Source organism: Staurois parvus, unplaced genomic scaffold, assembly GCF_062004578.1.
Source record: "Staurois parvus isolate SC_StPar_1 unplaced genomic scaffold, SC_StPar_1.0 ptg000249l, whole genome shotgun sequence".
Classification (NCBI taxonomy): Eukaryota; Metazoa; Chordata; class Amphibia; order Anura; family Ranidae; genus Staurois; species Staurois parvus.
This window is the reverse complement of record NW_028318045.1, coordinates 5,287,288-5,307,718: the sequence shown is the minus strand read 5'-3', so window position 1 is coordinate 5,307,718 and position 20,431 is coordinate 5,287,288. Positions and strand designations below refer to the sequence as shown.

The 20,431-nt window shown below is 41.7% G+C and overlaps 1 protein-coding gene across 12 annotated transcripts in view; it reads left to right on the top strand.

Annotated features, from left to right (window-relative positions):
• The window catches only part of DGKI (diacylglycerol kinase iota), a 461,291-nt gene that overhangs the window by 439,737 nt on the left and 1,123 nt on the right, over positions 1 to 20,431 (top strand). For all 12 annotated transcript variants that reach the window (XM_089680693.1, XM_089680692.1, XM_089680689.1 and 9 more), the window contains 2 exons: positions 8,455 to 8,491; positions 11,400 to 11,499. In XM_089680693.1, coding sequence (XP_089536819.1) covers positions 8,455 to 8,491; positions 11,400 to 11,499 — 137 coding nt within the window. The remainder of the gene's footprint in view (positions 1 to 8,454; positions 8,492 to 11,399; positions 11,500 to 20,431) is intronic.

Here is a 20,431-nt window from a genome sequence, read left to right as displayed (position 1 = left end):
TCAGCAGCCAGACTTGCAGTCCGTGACAGTCTGGTCACTTCTGAGTGTCTGTCCATAATTTCCTGGCCTGACAACAGTGGTGTAACTTAATCATATTTAATTCAACAACGAATCAGCTGTACGTGTAAAAGAAGCCTTCTTTACCATTAAAGCTTAAGTTCAGGCAAGCGGCTAGATACAAAGTGAATGGCTAAGTCCGTTTTTTATTAAATGTTACATTACACCCATATTTAGGGTGTATAATAGTTCCAACTGACCCCCCCCCCCCCATCACAACCGGCCCTCCTCATACAACATTGTATGACTCTTCTTTTTAGCGTCTCCTGTCACTCTTTAAATTTTGCATGGTTGTGAGATCTGTGAATGAATAAACTACAACTCTTTAATGCAACTGTGCATTTATTATTATTAATTATTTATTTATATTTTTTTTGCAAAGGGTGCCCTTAACCCTTAAAGTAAATTCATGCAAAACTCTTTTACCTGCCAAAGGATTTGTGATTCTGTGCAGCCAAATTTTTGATCCAGGCACTCCTGTCAGAGAACATAATCACAATTCTAATAACACAGCTTGACCAACAAAGTACATATATATATATACGTAGAATATAGAGCTCACATTGCCATATCTTCTTTACCACTATATTAAAATCTTTACTTACTGCCAAATTTGTTATGCAGGCCTAAATAGGTGTTAGCACACAAAGTCCTTTGATCTCATTTCCTTACAGATATAAAACAATAAGAATAGAAGGGTCAATGGGTTAATAAAAGTACTGCACCATAAGATATACTGTAGACTACAAAGGGTTTTAATCTAAGAAATAATATCCCAACAGGTTTTGAAGGCTTAGCGGCTTCCCTTCATCAGAGTTCATAAAACTGTGATAGCAAAATTAGGAATGAAGGTATTCTGAAAAATGTTGGCTTGGAATGTCTATTAGAAAGATTCTGTGTGAACCATTGATTAAAGGACTGTCAGAGACAGTGATTAAAAAATAAAAGGTCACAACCAACCCTTTTTAGAAAACCTTGAGTCCTGAACTTACTATTACACAGAGTTGTTTTAACTCATAATCAGTGATTTGGGGACTTCTCATAAAGCAATGATAGGTCCACTTCATACATGTGCAGAATTCCTAGCTGTTTTTTCTATATACATACTGTATATATTGTATATATGTGTGTGTACATATATGAGGGGAGTTCAGAGCTTCATCCAAACGTTGACAAAAAAAACCACTGCTGTTTTTGATCTTCCTCCTCTGCAAGACCCGTGAGTGCCTATAAACCAGTTTTGGATTTAGATAGATAGATAGATAGATAGTGCGCATCTAATTGACTATTTATAGTCCCTAAAAAAAATTAACAATAAAAGGTTGCAGAACTGCTGGAAATATTTTGTAATGATTTGTGAATTCTCCGTTCATGGCAGTGATTTGGTTAAACCCGAAGCCTGGACATGACCTCACATCACTGTCCCAACACTGCCATCTTTTCACAGTCTTCACAACAGTCTCTCTTTTTCTGGTCTAGATTTTCCCTGCCGTCTCTCTGCGCGATGTCTTTGTATCCCGCGCCACCCTGCTGCTTCCTCCCCCTCATTCTTCCATTCATTCCTGGCTGTTTTATTTGTCTCCTTTTCTCCCTCTCCTCTTCCCCCTCATCCCTTCTCGCTTCTCTGGGCACCCGCTGGGCACTGAGTGACAATCTGGTAATGGCATCTCCTCTAAAGCTTCTTCACTTTTTTGTGTTTGCTGTGGATGGAGATTTGGGACGGATGAGTGCTGATGCCCGGGCGACGGGGCCTGCGATGTGGGTAACGGCTCTGCACTTGGTCCAGAGCCAAATTATTAGAATGCTTTTCTATTCACATAGAGGAAATCTGAAAGGAAATGAATGACTTGTGTTCATCACTGTATAGCGATGACATCATGTTACGTTGCCTGGCTAAGATCATCGTTGCCCTCTAATGGCACATGTTTAATGTTCACAGAAACACAAGTTGAAATGATTTGGGCTTTAGGCTCTGCATCGTCACCTATTACTGTTATATTTTTCCAAAAAGTTGTAAAAGCAGTAAAATTCAAAGAGGGTCCAAAGAAGATAGCACACTATTGTTCTTTCTGTAAAACATCCTGTGTCATCACCTGCACACAGGGTCCATCTTTGAGGCTCAATACTTTGACAACTTGATACAATTTTAATGGAGCTTATATACCTATTTGATCTAAGACATTTCCTCACCCCTTACACACCAATGGGGCAGGCAAATCCATGTGCACTATGCTGTTGAAATGGCAACACTTGGGACAGTGGCACTCATAGAACTGGATGGAATCCTCAGATATGGCACTTAACAAACAGGTCCTCTTTAGATGGAAAAAATGTAAGTCTTTCCCAAGGATCCTGCTTAATGTATCAGCAAACAATATTTCATCAACATAAACCACAACACACAAAAGTAGTGTTCAGCATTTCATGGTACCTTTTCCTTAAACATGCATTGACATACACAATCTCAGAAGATTCCTACAAGGTGCAGCTGAAGGGATCTCCAAACAGATGTTTGTCTCCTATTATTCTGATCAAACCTGGCAGAAACCCTAATGCACTAGATGAAAGGCTCAGTGCAAAGATGTTGTTGTGGTTTATTATGACATGTATTAAGACAGAGCACTCTCTGACCACCAAAGGAAACCAGACTCGAAATTACCAGCCCCCTTTTCTCCGCAGAATACTTTATTTCAAGAATATCTTCCCAGTTATGACATACATATTTAAAATATATCTTTTAGACTCCAGTGGATAAAAGTGTGCTTTGATAACTCCATTGCAGTGCAGAGTTAGAAAACAAGAAGGCCTGCTCTCTTGGTAGGAAGAGTCATTCACAAAGAACAGAGCTGAAGCCCCCCTCCTGCAAAGTCACTACCGGCCACGCTGGGTTTTCTCCATCGCCTCTGTGCAATCTTCAATGCCTTAAAACTTGGTGGCATTCCCCGGGGTAGATCAATGTCAGCAATTACGGAGGGCACGTCTCTAGGAACTGAGGGGTTCCTTTTGTTGTGCATTTTTGCTTCCAATTTACATCATAAAAGAACACCATGGCCCCTTCTTCTAGAATTCCAACCATCTATTATTTATTTATGTCGCACAAATCATAGTAAGTCTAGAGGCCCTTCATTATCCCCCTCACTAAGACTTTCTAGCAGCATTTCCTCCAGATTCTCCAAGAAAAACTTCTGCTTCAAAATCTTTAAAGTATACTGCACTGAGATTTGAAAATGAAGCCCTGAGGTGCATTCCTGGCATGTAGACTACCTGCCTGCAGTTATTGTTTTTCATGCCTCGTATAATGTACCAGGTCACCCCTAGCTCTACACAAGCCAAAAGTTGCTATTTTGTTAGATTAGATAAGGAGGGAAAGGGTTACAAATCCTGTATTGCTGTCTGTGTGAGGACTAAAAGCTTTGATGGCCATTTTGTCACGAACATACATTTTACTTATAATGAAGAAACATCCTATAATAGTTGTTTGTCCAAATTAATTCATAATAGTTGATTATTCTTAATTTATGAATATGTAGCTGAAATGACATCTTAGGAGCTTTGTTCACTTAGCTATGTCTCAGAAACATTGCTTGCTCTGCAGATACTTTGAGTTGATTATTTTATCACGAAAATCTTGATAAGATTCTGTGTATGTGTTTTATTCTGATTGGTCTAAATTATGAGATAATGGAAATGCCCATTTGCTAGTAAATATCCACTTGCCGCCTTGCCACAGTGGATTTACTAAGACAGGGTGGCAGCTGCAGGCTTAGCGAGGTAAAAAAACATTGCAAGCCTGCTTCCAAGTCTGGGGCACGTATACACACCCAATGCTATGGTTGTGATTTTGTCAGCAGGTCTCAACCAATGATTTATGGCTGAGACCTTTCTGATTGGTCGTGTCCAATCATGGCATGGCGTCCTGTGTTTACAAACACACAGGGCTCTGTACACAGAGCAGCTATCTGGCTGTTTCTTCTTCCTGCAAAACAAAGAGAAAAACAGCCACATCCATTAGTAAAAGCAGCACATATTACACACATTACTCATTCTTAAGCACACAACAATCCATTAACACAGTGATAGTGTACAGTATTAGCACTGTATTCGTGGCTCTATTGATGTCAGTGTCAGTCAGTTAATGTACCTCCCAGCCAGCTTCAGCTAGCACCAGATTGCCCGCCACTGTCACAGGCTACAGTGGGGCATTGTCCAGGTCCCAGCCAATGATTTATGACTGAGACGTGCTGATCATCAGCTAGCGCTAGATTGCTCACTACACTATCACAGTCCCACTATAAGTTGCTGATCCCCGCCATTACCAGTATAGCAACATAGCTGCGTAAATTCCAGTATACATACCATTGTTTGTAAATGCTATAATTTTTCACAGAAACCAATTAACATACATTTTTTTTACATACGAATACATGTAACAGAATTTTGGCCTAAATTTATGAAGACATTTGTTTTAATTTTTTATTGGATATATTTTATAACAGAAAGTAGAAAATATTATTTCTTTTTCAAAACAGTATTTTTCATTTTTAAAATAAAAACCCCAGTAGTGATCAAATACCACCAAAAATCGCTCTATTTGTTTGAAAAAAAAATTATAAAAACTTCATTTAGGTACATAGTTGCATGACCACACAATTGCCAGTTAAAATAGCACAGTGCTGAATAGAAAAAAAATGCCCTGGCCATGAAGGGGGTAAAACCTTCTGAAGGTCAAGTGGATATTCTTTGATCTTTGTAACCACTTTAATACCAGGCCTTTTCTAAAACATTTTGTAAAAATCTTTTTTTTTTGTAGAAAATTATGTAGAACCACCAAACATTATATAATTTTGAGCAGAGGTCCTAGAGAATTTTTTGTCACACATTTTTCATCACACAATGTTTGCGTAGTGGTTTTTCAAATGCAACTTTTTGGAGAAAATACAATTTATTGAATTGTAATACACAAAAACACAATATAATACCGATTTCTTCGGTAAAACATTAAAGATGGTTTTACGCCGAGTATATAGATGCGTAACACACACTTTAAAATTGCGCACCCACTTGGAATGGCGCCAAACTATGGTTTTTAAAAATCTCCATAGATGACACTTTAAAAGTCTTTACAGGTAACAATATAAGAAGCAACTTGACTGTGAACAAATAATACACAGTAATAATAACTTCTCTGCAGTGAAGTTGTGAACAGTGAATCAAAACTACAAATTATTAACAATCATTCATAATATAACATAAATCCATCCACTACTGTGAAACAATAAAGTCCATCAAATAATATGAATGTCACTTTCAGTGCTTCAATCTTCCTATTACTTGGTATCCCAAACTAAAATCACTATGTGCTTGTGAGACAAAATTCCATTCTGGGTGTGCACTCACCAGACCAACATGCCTCCCACTCTCATAGATGGCATGTATCCCTTGATAGATCTCCAACTGCAGTATCGCTGTGTAAATTTCATAAACCTCCTTACGCCTCTCCATCAGGTATCATTACCATGAAAAAATAAAAAATATTTTCCAGTGGTTCAGTAACCAATGCTCTACGTTTTATTCAATAAGTTTAAAAAGCCACTCACAAAGTATAAATATTAAAACGTTTATCATATTCCAATGAATTTACATAAGATGTGAGTGTTGTGCTCTCACCACCGCGGGACCCCTCGGTTGGCGCTCCCGCATCACTTCCGGTTGCCTTACAGCCTCACTCGAGTTTTACGCAGAGTAAATAGAATGGCGCCAAACTATGGTATTTAAAATTCTCCATAGATGACGCTTTAAAAGTCTTTACAGGTAACAAGTTTAGAGTTACACAGGAGGTCTAGTTCTAGAATTATTCCCTTGCTCTGACATCCATGACAATACCTCACATGTGTGGTGTGATCACCATTAACGCATGCGTGCGGGACCAACACGTGCATTAGCCTTTGCAAGCAAGCGCGATGGGACGGGAGCACTTACATTTTTTAAAATCTTATTATTTATTTTATTTGAAATGTTCTTATATTTACACTCTTTAAATGTTTTATCACTTTTATTGCTGTCACAAGGAATGTAAACATCAAGTAGTGACAGGTCCTCTTTATGGAGAGATCTGGGGTCTCTCCTTTGCCCTTAAAAGCATCTAATCACACCAAGATCAATATGATCACATACTTTTTACAAGTCAAAAAGGACGTGTTTCAGTGCTGGGGAAATCGGAAGTGACTTCCCCAGTTTCTAATACCATGGATGTGATCAAGGAAGATTTGGTCCCTGATTACCTCTATGGCAAGCTGGAGAAACCATCGGCTTCAGTGCAGGGCTCTCTGCCAGGATGGAAGAGCCCAGAGAAGCACCTTAGCTGCTAGGATTGCTTTTAAAAAAAATACAGCATTGCCACAAAAAAAAAAACATTATCGGGATGATGCCTGTAGCTGTTGAAACCCGCAACATAAATATACGTATTGAGGTCCTCAAGTGGGTAATAAATGCTGAATACTGGATGATATTTTTGTGTCGTCCATTATTTCCGGGCTCACTTAAATGTTTGGTAATATGGTGATATACAGTTGCAAGAAAAAGTATGTGAACCCCTTGGGATTACGTGGAGTTTTGCATGAATTGGGCATAAAATGTGCTCTGAACGTCATCTAAGTCACAACAATAGAAGAACACAGTCTGCTGAACATAATACTACACAAACATTAGATGTTGCCATGGTTTAATTGCACATAACATGTAAACATTCACAGTGCAGGGAGGAAAATGTATGTGATCCTTTCGACTTAATAACCGGTTGACCCTCCTTTGGCAGCAATAACCTCAACCAAACGTTTCCTGTAGTTGCAGATCAGACCTGCACAATGATCTGGAGTCATTTTGGACCACTCCTCTTCACAAAACTGTTTCAGTGTAGCAATATTCTTGGGATGTCTGGTGTGAATCGCTCTCTTAAGGTAATGCCACAGCATTTCAATTGGGTTGAGGTCAGGACTCTGACTGGGCCACTCCAGAAGGCGTATTCTGTGCTGTTGCAGCCATTGTTTTGTTGAATTACTTGTATGCTTTGGGTCATTGTCCTGTTGCATCACCCATCCTCTGCGGAGCTTCAGTTGGCGGACAGATGGTCGTACGTTTTCCTGCAAAATGTCTTGATAAACTCTGGAATTCATTTTCCCATCAATGACAACAATCTATCCAGGCCCTGAGGCAGCAAAGCAGCCCCAAACCATGATGCTCCCTCCGCCATGTTTTACAGTGGGGATGAGGTTTTGATGTTGGTGTGCTGTGCCTTTTTTTCTCCATACATAGTGTTGTGTGTTCTTCCCAAACAACTCAATCTTGGTTTTATCTGTCCACAGTATATTTTGCCAGTAGTGCTGTGGAACATCCAGGTGCTCTTTTGCAAACTTCAAACGTGCTGCAATATTCTTTTTGGACAGCAATGGCTTCCTCCGTGGTGTCCTCCCATGTACTCCATTCTTGTTTAATGTTTTCCTTATTGTAGATGTGTCAACAAAAATGTTAGCATGTGCCAGAGATTTCTGTAGGTCTTTAGCTGACACTCTGGGATTCTTCTTTACCTCATGCAGCATTCTGCGCTCTGCTCTTGCAGTCATTTTTACAGGACGACCACGCCTAGGGAGAGTAGCAACAGTGCTAAACTTTCTCCATTTGTAGACAGTCTGTCTTACCGTGGACACATGAACATTAAGGCTTTTGGAGATACTTTTTTAACCCTTTCCAGCTTCATGCAAGTCAACAATTCTTGATCGTAGGTCTTCTGAGAGCTCTTTTCTGCGAGGCATGGTTCACATCAGACAGTGCTTCTTGAAACCAGTAAACCCAAAACAGGTGTGTGTTTTTTAAGGGCAGGACAGCTGTCAGCAACACATCCAATATCATCACACTGATTGGAGTCAAGGTTGGCTCACTCCTGGCTCCAATTGGGTCTGGGAGAAGTCATTAGGCTAGGGCCTCACATACTTTTTCCTCCCTGCACTGTGAATGTTTACATGTTATGTGCAATTAAACTATGGCAACATCTAATGTTTTTGTAGTATTATGTTCAGCAGACTGTGTTCTTCTATTGTTGTGACATAGATGACGTTCAGAGCACATTTTATACCCAATTCATGCAAAACTCCACGTAATCCCAAGGGGTTAACATACTTTTTCTTGCAACTGTACAGCGGTATCTTTAGATGAATAAACTTAGTAGAAAGCAAACCTAACAGTCTGGGTTCCATTTAGTCTGATTTTCCTTCACTTCCTATAATGAAATTGAAAATATTAATCAGACAGCCTGTGATTTTTGTAATTATACAGTAGCGTTTGGTTACGACCCAAAGTGTTGTAAAGCTAACTGTCAATATGGTTTTTTCTTTGTTTTGGCAGGACCAGAAGATCTGCTGGAGATGACAGACAGAGTTACGTGAGTGCTCTCATTGACCTGATTTGCACGCTATAGAGAGTATTGTATATGACTGTACTGCCTAGGCCACGTTTACTTCACACCACAACCCCAGTACCTTCCACAGGCTTTAATTACATGCAATTTCAAGACTTTTTTTCATGTGATAAGTAATTAAAGTGGTTCTAAGGCTAGGTTCACATCTGTGCGGGTGGTGCTGCCGTGGATCCGCACGAAAATCCATGCAACTGCACCACCCGCACAGAGAAATGCGGACCCGGGGAGGTGCCATTAGTTCTAATAGTACGCTGCCAGCACTGGAAAACGCAACCATACTGGGAACCGAGGTTCCCGTGCGGGCTGCGTTTTCGTGAGAAGTGCAGGGACTTCTCTGCGTGTCACGGGGCACTGGAGTCCATTCGAATGACTGAGTGCTTGTGCCCGTGCAAAACACGGCCTGCACGGCCGCATACATGTGAACCAGGGCTAAAGGCTGAAGGTTTTTTTACCTTCATATATTCTATGCTTGAAGGTAAAAAACCTTCTGTGTGCAGCCCCCTCAATCCCTACCCTCCGATCCAGCGACGTTTTTAACAACCTCTGCTGTCTAGGGACTCTTGCTTCTCATTGGCTTTCAGTCACAGCCAGTGAGCCACTGAGGAGAGAACTGGGGGGCGGGGCCAAGCTGCAGCTCTGTGTCTTATGGGGACGAACATGCAGCAGTGCCCTCAGGGGCATGGTTCAAGGGGAAGGAGCACCAACGGGGACCTGAAAAGAAAGAGGATCCGAGCCGCTCTGTGAAAAACCGCTGCCCAGAGCAGGCAAGTATGACATGTTTGTTATTAAAAAAAAACCCTGAAACTTCAGTGTCACTTTAAAGCAGTATTGCACCCAAAAGCAAACATTTATTATATTGCAGCTTACCAATTCTTAGATGTAATATCTTTATTAGTTTCTTTTTTAAGCTTTCTTTCCTCTATTTTCAGCTGGTGATCCAGCCAATTAAGTATGTTGTTTATCAACAGAAAAAATATCTTGCAGTTAGATGGATGAGACAAACCATTTACCACTGACAGGGGTGCTTAAGATGATCAGCTTTCATATATTTATAGTTGTGCTCAAAAGTTTGCATACCCTGGCAGAAATCGTGAAATTTTGTCTTTTATTTAATGATAGTGATCATATGAAGCCATTTATTATATAGTTGTATCATATAGTTGTCTGGCTCCTTTTTAAATTCTAATGATAACAAATCACCCAAATCACCACCTGATTTAAAGTTTACATCCCCTGGAATGTTTGGCCTTGGTGCAGACACACAAGGCGAGACACATGGGTTAAAATGGCAATTAAAGAGTAATTTCCCACGTCTGTGGCTTTTTAAATTGCAGTGTCTGTGTATAAATATTCAATGAGTTTGTTAGCACTTACATGGTTCGGAGCAGGTTAGATGCTGAGCAATGGGGAGCAGAAAAGAACTGTCAAAAGACCTGCGTAACAAGGTAATGAAACTTTATAAAATATGGAAAAGGATATAAAATGATATCCAAAGCCTTGAATATGCCAGTCAGTACTGTTAAATCACTTATTAAGAAGTGGAACATTGAGGGATCTCTTGATACCAATCCAGGTACACGTAGACAGAGAAAGATTGCAGCCACAACTGCCATAGGAATTGTTCAGGGCACAAATCAAAACACACAGGTACCCTCAGGAGAAATACAGGCTGTTTTGGTTGTTTTGAAGGAGCACCATACAACAATACATGAACAAAAATGAGCTGTATGGTCGAGCTGCTAGAAAGAAGCCTTTACTGCGCTAACGCCACAAAAAAACACAGTTACAATTTGTTCAACACCAGCATGACACAAAGACAATTCTGCTAGCAGTTGTGGCTGCAGTCTTTCTTGGTCTACATGTACTTGGCGTGGTCTAACCTTTAACTGCCATTTTAACCTGGGTGTGTCACCTTGTGTGTCTGCAACAAGACCAAACATTCCAGGGTATGGAAATAGTTGATGATGGCCATTTGGGTGATTTATGTTATCATGATTTAAAAAGGAGCCAAACAACTATGTGATAATAAATGGCTTCATATGATCACTATCCTTAAATAAAAGACAGTTTTTGGCATGATCAGTCATATTTTCAATATATCAATGCCAAAATTTCATGTTTTCTGCCAGCATATGCAAACATTTGAGCACAGCTGTAAATATACAAAAGCTGATAAGTTTTTTGTTTTTTATAATTTTATTTTTTCATTTATGTACTTTTTTTACCAGCCCTGTTGGGTGTCTTTGGTGAAATGTCAGGGGTCTAAACAGAATGAAGTGCTCTGTACAGAGTGGGTTCCTCTTCATTCACAAAAGGAAGCATAATAAACACAGTTTACTACGCTTCAGTTTTGGATGAACACAGGAGCGATTGGTACCGATCACTCATGGTGTTCATTGAGGAAAGGAAGGAGCTGGTAAATCCCATAAGAAAAAAAAACATGTTGCTATAACTGCTTGTGTAATTGCTGGAGTATGGCTTCAGTCTGTTAGTGTATCTAAATCTGCCAGTACATCTAACAAACTTTAAATGACCGAAAAAAGGTTTTCTGACTCTTATCACCCTCTTTTGCCATTAAAGCCCTGTTGCTCGACTAATGAGGAGTGATCTCATTAGTCATCTGCTGCTGCTTTACTGCCCAATTACATAGTGGGGGTGGGGAGGTGATCTTGCTGTATTGCATACTGCAATGAAGAAAACATGGGCACCAACCTGGCTATGCTGTGTGGAAGAGGTTTGTAAACCCATGGAATGCATGAACAGTAATACAAATCATTTGGCAGGTAAAATGGCTTCATTATGTGTCTTGGTTTGTCTGGAGTTCAACTTTCTCTTGTTTGACTGCTCACCTATTTAATATTTTGTCTTGTAGAGGGGAGACAGCGCTGCACAAAGCTGCATTCCATAGACATCGGCAAGTTTGCCAAATTCTTGTGGATGCCGGAGCTTGTTTAATAAAGAAAGATGCCAAGGTATTATATCTTTACAGCATTACTCATCACTGATATATTTATAAATAAACTTTATTCTATGTTGGATAAATGCTGAAGTTTAGTGGGGATTATTTTTTAATCACTAGGGATGCTACTTACCAGTAGACATGTGCAGGACAGAAAAATTTGTTTGGTTTTATTTTGGATAGATTTGTTCTGTTACGAATTTCATTTTGTTGATTAGTTTCGGAATTCGTTTTGTTAATTCATTTCCTAATGAATTCCAAATTTTTCGGAAGGATTCAAATTTAGATTGGTCGAAAATTGATCAACTGATCCAAATTCTGTATGAAGAATAGCTGGTTGGTAAGAAATGGGCCAGCAAGCAGGCCACCGCATCCTTAACAACCGATGACCCATTAGCAGTCAGCGGGTTTCCTGCTGACAGCTGAATGTAAACAAGAGAACTGCCGGTGGTGTCACTGGCTGCTGCTCCCTAGAATATCACTATATGGCGCACGTTTAGGAGGTCTTCATTTAACCTACAGGTAAGCCTTATTATAAGCTTACCTGAAGGTTAGAATAAAAATACAGAGTTTACTACCACTTTAAGGGGAACCCCACACAAAAATTGGCTTGGGGTCCCCCAAAATCCATATCAGACCCTTATCCGAGCATGCAGCCTGGCAAGCCATGAAAGGGGAGGGATACATAGCACATAGTACCCCTACACATTCACCAAAAAAAGTCAAAGTTAATAAAAACACAACAGTTTTTGACTACACCTTTATTAAAAAAACAAAACCACCAACCCAAATGAAAAATGAAAAACCCTCTGCCTGCCGACCAAGACTGTTCCTGTTCAGGTACACAGCCATCTGACAGGTAAACATAGGGGCGGGGGTTGCCCGATGATGTCACTGGGTGACCCTGCCCCCATGTCTACCTGTAATTGGGTGAAAGTCATTATGGAACACCGACCTGAACGAAAAAAAAGCCTGCTAAACACAACTGTTCTTGTTCAGGGACACAGCTGTCTGACAGGCAAACATAGGGATGGGGTTACCTACATAGCTTTGTTTACATTTAGCTGTCCGCAGGGAAACCGGCTGACAGCTTCTGAATCATCGGTTGTTAAGGATGTGGCTGCCAGCTTGTTGGTCTGTTCCCTAACAACCATCTATTCTTCACACAGAATGGTCGGTCAGTTTTCAACCGATCCGAATTCAAATCGTTACGAAAATTTAGAATTAGTTAGAAAACGAATAAATGAAACAAAACTAAACAAATTTTAATGAAATCTGTACTGTTGTCATTAGGAGATTCGGTTATATCCAAATCTCCAAATAACCAAAAATTAGTCTGAATTTAGATTCAGACCTAAACGAATTGCACATGTCTACCTACCAGCAATGAATTGTGACCTGTGTGCTGGTGGCTGCCATTACATTAGAAATACTTAGTCCTCTGCCATAGAAGATCAACGCTGCCAGGCACATTTCATTGCTGGCAAGTATTGCTATTTAAAATAAATCTTAATTGTACAGTATAGGACACAGGCTGGATATTCATAAACCTGGGCAAAAGGCTGCTACCTGAATGAGCATGGACACTGGCAAAGCTTTTGGACACACCCCTTTGGGTGCACCCCAGTAACCGTACCCCACTCTATGAGGCCTCAGATTTTTGCTAGTGTCCTTTAGGTGGTGGTGGACTCAGATAAACAGGTACAACTTACATAGGAGGATTTGTTTCCTGTCAGTGTATCACCTGAGGCTAGTCACTTCACTGGGTATATGTAAGGGTTTAGAACTACTTTAATTAAACCATCATTGTCCAGAGTCCAGGATGATGTTAGAAGAGGCTGCAGAAGATTTTTTACCCCCACATAGGTCTGATGTTATGGCTTCAAGGAATATGCATGCCAATTAAAGACATGCTCACTTCGCACCAAAAGCCTTGGTATTCTTGCACATGATTGTCCTCAGTCTCACCAGACCCCTATGGGTACTAGGATATCTGCAATGTCTAAAAAGACATTTCCCATTCATGAACAAATAGAGTGGACAATTTATGATGATTGGATTCTCCTGAAAAGGTTTTCACCCTCCAAGAATCATGGGCAAGCTGTGTTCAGTGGAAAAAAAAAACACTGTTTCAGTAGCAGACCCTGCTGTAGCAGACCTAAACAAACATCTTACTGTGCCCATAGAAGATATCCCTTCATTCTAAGATCCTGCAGATGGAAAATTCTCTTTACCATTGCATGTCTACCCCGCAATCAGCTATTGCTGAAATCTTTGTTTGTCAAACTGCAGCTAATTGGACTAGGGCATTTAATGACAAAGAGGACCACATTAGTATCTCAGTATCTCATCCAAAATTGCATAAATTAAAACTTGAAAAAAAAAAAAATATATATATATATATATTTATATAAAAACTTTATTGGTACAGATTACACCAAACTAGTGTGATCTCATTTGTACCAGTAAAGTCCGATATATATTTTTTGTCAAGTTTTTATGAATGCTCAACAAGATCATGCCTTCCAGGACCGAAACCTATTGGAAAACACCTAAAAACACTGCTTTCTGCCTTATTTTTCCATGTAGATGCCCTAGCATGGGCGTAGCGCTCATGCTCCAGGGGGGCCATGCTGTCTCCCTGTCACTATGACAGACAAAGCAAAGTGGGAGCTCTGAGCTTTTGGCTCCATTTTCAAGTCCTGAGCTGGAGAGTAGTGAAGGAAGGACGGGGTTAGGCAGCTGGATGGGAAAGTGTCAGTGCTGACAACTGGGCGGGGATTGACACCGAGCTGTCACCAGGCTGAGCGAGAAAGGAGGAGGAGAGCACCTTCCAGGAGCTGGTACTGATGTCATTGGGAAGGTAAAAAGATACCAGTTGGATCCATGCAGAGAACAGACACACACTGCCCCACCCCTCCCCATAACTGCTGACACTCACACAAAAATTCTCACAAAATCCCGTAAAACCTCATGAGGAGCCCCCGAGGAACTGCGGGCTCCAGAGGCTGTAGATTTTACTGTGACAATTTGAGCAGGAGGAGCAGAGGGGGAGCTGGATGGGGAATCTGTCATTGTCAGCATGGGGGGGGGGTAATGTGACATTACCAGGATGGTGGGGCCGGGGAATCAGTTATTCCCTGGGGGGCCATGTGTTGTTACTAGGAGGAGGGCTCCTGAAGGTGGGGGTCATCTATCAATACCTTGTGGGGGAGGTGGTATCTGTCATTACCTGGTGGGGGTCATCTGTTATTACCTGGTGGTGGTGGCGGTGGGGGGGGTCATCTGTCCTTACCTGGTGGGGGAGGGGGTATCTGTCATTACCTGGTGGGGGGGGGGAAGATCATCTGTCATTACCAGGTGGGGGGAAGGTCATTTGTCATTACCTGGTGGGAGGTGGAAGGTTCACCTGTCATTACCTGGTGGGGGAAGGGGTCATCAGTCATTACCTGGTGGAAGGACAGGAGGTCATCTATGCTTAGCTGAAGTGGGGGGGCTCTTGAAGGAGGAGTCATCTGTCAATACCAATAGGGGGCAGGAGGGCATGTGTTATTACCAGGAAGTGGGGTGTTACTCTTATAATAATGATGAATATGCCAAAAAGTAATAAATAAACCCCACCCAACCAAAACACAGGTGAAAATTAAAGTCCCAAACAAAGTCCAAAATGGAATTCAAATATAAAAAAAACACACAAATTCACACAAATGTCCCTCCTGTGTATAAAAGGTGAAAACTTGTCCAAATAAATAGAGCCTCCCAACGGCTTCCAGTGTTACCTGAAAAAATACATAGTGCATTATCCTTTAGATAATCTTATGATCAATATGTGAAATCACTCTAGTGAGTATCACACAAGTGATCCTTCTCAGTGGAAATAAGTGAAAGATACAAGTGAATCAAAACGTGTATGTGAATCACTCTTAAGTGCCCAAAATCAAGCAAACACAGTGTACACTTCTATTTTGAGTAAGGAGTGAATACGCTTATCAATAATCAAAAGTTATCTCTCCTTAATATCATCCAGATATACAGCAATGAAAATGGCCCTCCTGGAGAAATCCACAAGGATTACCATACTCCCACGGCACCACCTGGGTCCATCAACAATAGTACTCCATGTGTCTCCTCACACCATACTCCATCCAGATGCCCATATATGAGGAATAAGATAGTGTAATACCGCCAAACACCATAAACTTAAGCTTTAATGTTACTCTTCCCTAATATCCTGCACCTCCATATCACTTCAGTCTGGCCATGAGAGAAGTAACTGGGTGCTGTTTAATAAAGTATAAAAAAAAGGTGTTCAAAAACAAAAGGCACACTCTCTGATCAGCACCCCACCCAGCCCAGTACAGTACCTCCTCCCATCGCTTCTCAGCCCTGCACATGCACACAAGGTGGGGGCAGGCAGGCCACAGTGTGAGCTGCTGGGTGAAAGTGGTGGGCTTGTATGTGGATCTGGAAGTCAGAGGGTCTGCTGAGTTTCCTCTTTTACATACAAACCTACTGCTTTCACCCGACAGTTCAGAGTGTGGCCTCCCTGCCCCCAGATTGTGTGCACGTGCAGATGGCAGCAGGAGAGAGAGAAGAGAGAGAGACAGCCACCATACAGCTATCATATCTTGGCGCGAAGTGGGAGCATCTTGGCGCACGGTGCAAGGTAGTGGGGAACCCCAGGTCAGCTTTTGCATCTGGGCCCACAAGCTTCAAGCTATGCCTCTGTATCCTAGAATATGTCATAACACAAATTTCCGCCTCTCATTTCTGTCTATATGTGCAGAATAATATGGCTGAAAGCCTAGTCAGCTGAAGTTTCCTGTAAAAGACGCCTCACTCATATGCTACTTGAAGGAGGATATCACTTTGATGACACACTTGACAAATTCATTCAGATGTTACAGGAGGAAAAATCCTTCTCCCACAACAGAATGCCACAAAACCCCCCTCTTAGGGGGCTTCTACCTCCTAAAATGCAGAGTGTCATACCCCTTTCCTTGGGCTGTGTGTTCAAAGCCAAAATCAGCCCTTGCTTTCATCATAAGACTTGGAACACAGAGCCCACCAACTCTGCCACACAGTCATCTCTACAATGAAGGGGCACCCTCACGCCTAAAAGTGGAATGCCATCTGTTACAGAATGCTTTCCTCTGGGTTACAGATATCCCAGACCTAGGGGTTCAATCATTGTTCCAAAGGGGAACAAAGAGTTTCAAACTCTACCTCCTTATCATTCTCTTCTCTAAAAACAACCAAAATCTGCCCAAAGACAGTCAGATTTACAATCTGCCCTGTACAATCTGCCCTGTACATACCCTGTACAAGTGTCTTTGCATCCACAGGTTTTGCGTGGAATCTGCAAAGTCAGTTTTTGCCTCTCTGAGAGGAATGCCTGGCATCAGTGAACAGACAAGATGTCTACCTCCATGTTCCCATTTACCCACCTCATCAGCACTTTTGCTGTTCTCAGTAGGTGACGAATTCCTTCAATTTGTTGCATTATTGTTTGTCCTATTCTCTGCACCCAGAATTTACACCCCTTCTCGTCCTGTTATGAACTCAGGGCATACAGGTCACCAGGTCCCTTCTTCTGAAGGACTAATCTCCCTCAAAACTGTCTGCAAACATCCAAAGAACTATCCAGATTCTTCAGACTTTCAGTTGGGTAATCAACATCCCAAAGTCTGCAATGCAGCCTTCTCTGCATTTGGATTGTCTAGACCACATCCTAGACATGTAAGTGTTTTCCTTCCACAAAACAAATTTCTTTCTCTAAAGTTTCATTCTCAGACCTTAAAGTGGAGCTCCACCCAGAAGGGGAAGTTCTGCTTTAAGGACTGCTTCCCCGCTCCCCATTAAGGATTGGCACCTTTGGGGAGCGGGTACCCGAATTTGACAGGTACCCGCTCCCACTTCCGGTCCGATCGCCATGGAAGGTGTCCTCTCTCCCTCCCTCCCTCCCTGTAGTCTTTTGGGACACGTGACAGGTCCCAGAAGACTACAGAACCATTCTTGAAGCACAGTGCTACTCGCGCATGCGCAGTGGGTACCCAGCTGTGAAGCCGCAAGCTATCACAGCCGTTTGCCCACACTGAAGATGCCGGCCTCAAGGAATACAGAACGGCTGGTGAAACGAGCTGCGGGAGACACACCGAGGGACAGGTAAGTGGCTGTTTTTTAAAAGTCAGCAGCTACAGTTTTTGTAGCTGCTGACTTTTATTTTTTGATAGGTTGAGTGGAACTCCGCTTTAATATCAAAAGGCATCCAACTGTGAGATTCTCAATGAGAGTCCAAGGCCTCATGGCAATCTCTGTTATTCACATCCCAGGGATGGACAATTGGAGGGAGGACTTCCTCAGCTATCATGACCTGGACCAAGGGGAAATGTCCCTCCATCTGAACATCTTCAATCTCCTATGTCAGAAATGAAGGACCCCAGATATGGAAATCTAGGCTTCTAGGTTCAACAACAAATAGCCTTTATTTATGGCCAGGACCAAGGATCCACTAGCACTCGCATCCAATGTTCTGGTAATCTCAGTTCATGTAAATGCATTCTTTCCCTTCAGTGCGTATTCTTCCTCTGCTCTGAAAGATAATGGAAGAGATCTCCTAATAGATGACCCCTTGCAGCTCCCAAACAGGCCTGACCTGCTGTCCCAAGGCTCCCTGTGATATCCTACTTCTCAGTCACCAACTTTAACTGCATAACTGTTGAAGCCAAGATCTTGAACGACAAGGTTGTATCTGACTATGCCATTCCCACATTACTCAAAGCCAGAGAAACTGCTTTTAAAAAAATCTACCGTACCTGCCGATTCTTTTTCTGGTGTGAACACAGGCATTTCAACCGCAGAAACTACTCAGTACCTCGTATTCTGGCTTTTCTGCAATCTGGACTTGACCAAAAGTTAGCTCTTAAGGGATAGGTTTTGGCCTTGTCCAATCCATTCCAAAGCCTTTGGCTTCTCTTGTTATTCAAAGTGTCTCACGGATCAGGGCCCCATTTCACCACCTTGTGCTTCCTTGGGATCTTTATATGATCCTATCTACTCTGCAGAAACCATCTTTTGAATCCATTAGGGAACTCTCTTTGGTGATTTCTCCTGCAAAGTGACTTTCTTGGTGGCTGTAAGGTCCGTCAGACATGTTTCAGAGTTAGCAGCCCTGCCTTGTAAGGAGACCTTCCCTTCACAGGAACAAAGTAGCCTTAGGGCTAAATTCTTACTTTTTCCCCTAATATGGTATCAGCTTTCCACCTCAATGAAGACATTTTCCTACCTTCCAGGTGCCCTGCTTCCAAGCAACTCAAGGAAATTGCTGTCAATTGTTTGGACATACCTAGGGCCGTCAGAGTCTATCTGAACACCACAGCCTCTGTATAAAAAACAGAGTCACTTTCCGTCCTGCTAACAGGGTCCTGAAAAGAGGCTATACTCTAAAAGATGTGGTACCTCTCACTTTACCAAATTGATGGGCATTACCTGGGCGTTTTGCCATCAGGTGTCTGTTGCTCAACCTTGTAAGGCTGACACCTTGTCTTCAGTTCACACTCTCCAATCTCTATCAGGGGGGTGTCCAGGTCTCTGTGCACTTTTTTTGCTTTCACTGCAAAATTTTTTCAGCAGCAGTCTGAGTTAGGATTTTTACTCTTTTCTGTTTTGTTGGGCCCATTAGCCCATTAGCACTGTTCTCTTTACCTTGCTACTTCCCACCCTATGCATATTCAGCCTGTGTCCTCTACTGTACGATTAAGATAAAAGGACTTTTGACTTACCTGTGAATTCCATATTTTGGAGTATATGGAGTATAGTACAGAGCACAGCCCATCCACCGCCTGTTACACTCTGCATGTCTTGTTAAAGAGGTCTCACAGAGTCAAGTAGGGTTAGAGGGGTACACCCATAATGAATCAAATCATACAGGATCGGCAACAAGGTGAAGATTAATTGTAGAAATTATATTTTGATGCGGAGTAAAAATAGTTCCAGAATGAAAGCAACTCTAACGCGTTTCAGTCAAACAAGACCTTACTCATAGTTTGTCCCTTGTAGGGCAGCACACCATTATATAGTGGTCTATCACTCCCTTAAGAGCCAGCTATGGAGGATGGCTATCAGCTTTTGCATGGAATACAGAAGTGATCACCTCTACCCAATGCATATGTTCAATAAAAACAAACTGCAAATCTAACACAATATGAAAAAATATGATAAAAACAAAACTGTATAGAATCAACCATGATTGTGAATGTATCACTCAATAGACACCAGAAATATTCATGAAAAATGAAAATGTGGCAAAAGAGGAAGTGGGTGTGCTCAAAAGTTTTGTCAGTGTGCAGTTACCAAAAGGTAGCAGCCCTTTAGGTAGAGCTCTTTTCTGCGAGGCATGGTTCACATCAGACAGTGCTTCTTGAAACCAGTAAACCCAAAACAGGTGTGTGTTTTTTAAGGGCAGGACAGCTGTCAGCAACACATCCAATATCATCACACTGATTGGAGTCAAGGTTGGCTCACTCCTGGCTCCAATTAGCTCTGGGAGAAGTCATTAAGCTAGGGCCTCACATACTTTTTCCTCCCTGCACTGTGAATGTTTACATGTTATGTGCAATTAAACCATGGCAACATCTAATGTTTGTGTAGTATTATGTTCAGCAGACTGTGTTCTTCTATTGTTGTGACTTAGATGACGTTCAGAGCACATTTTATGCCCAATTCATGCAAAACTCCACGTAATCCCAAGGGGTTCACATACTTTTTCTTGCAACTGTAAATCTAGTTTGTGTACAGCAAATGCATTTGCAAAGCCAGATATTACCTTGTAAAATGAATGGTGACATCATCACTGTGCTGCACATAGCTGTGCAGAGAGCCAGCAGGCACCACCCAGTACAGGCTGCCTACAGAAAATTACAGGAGGGGTGGAGGCAAGACCAGTC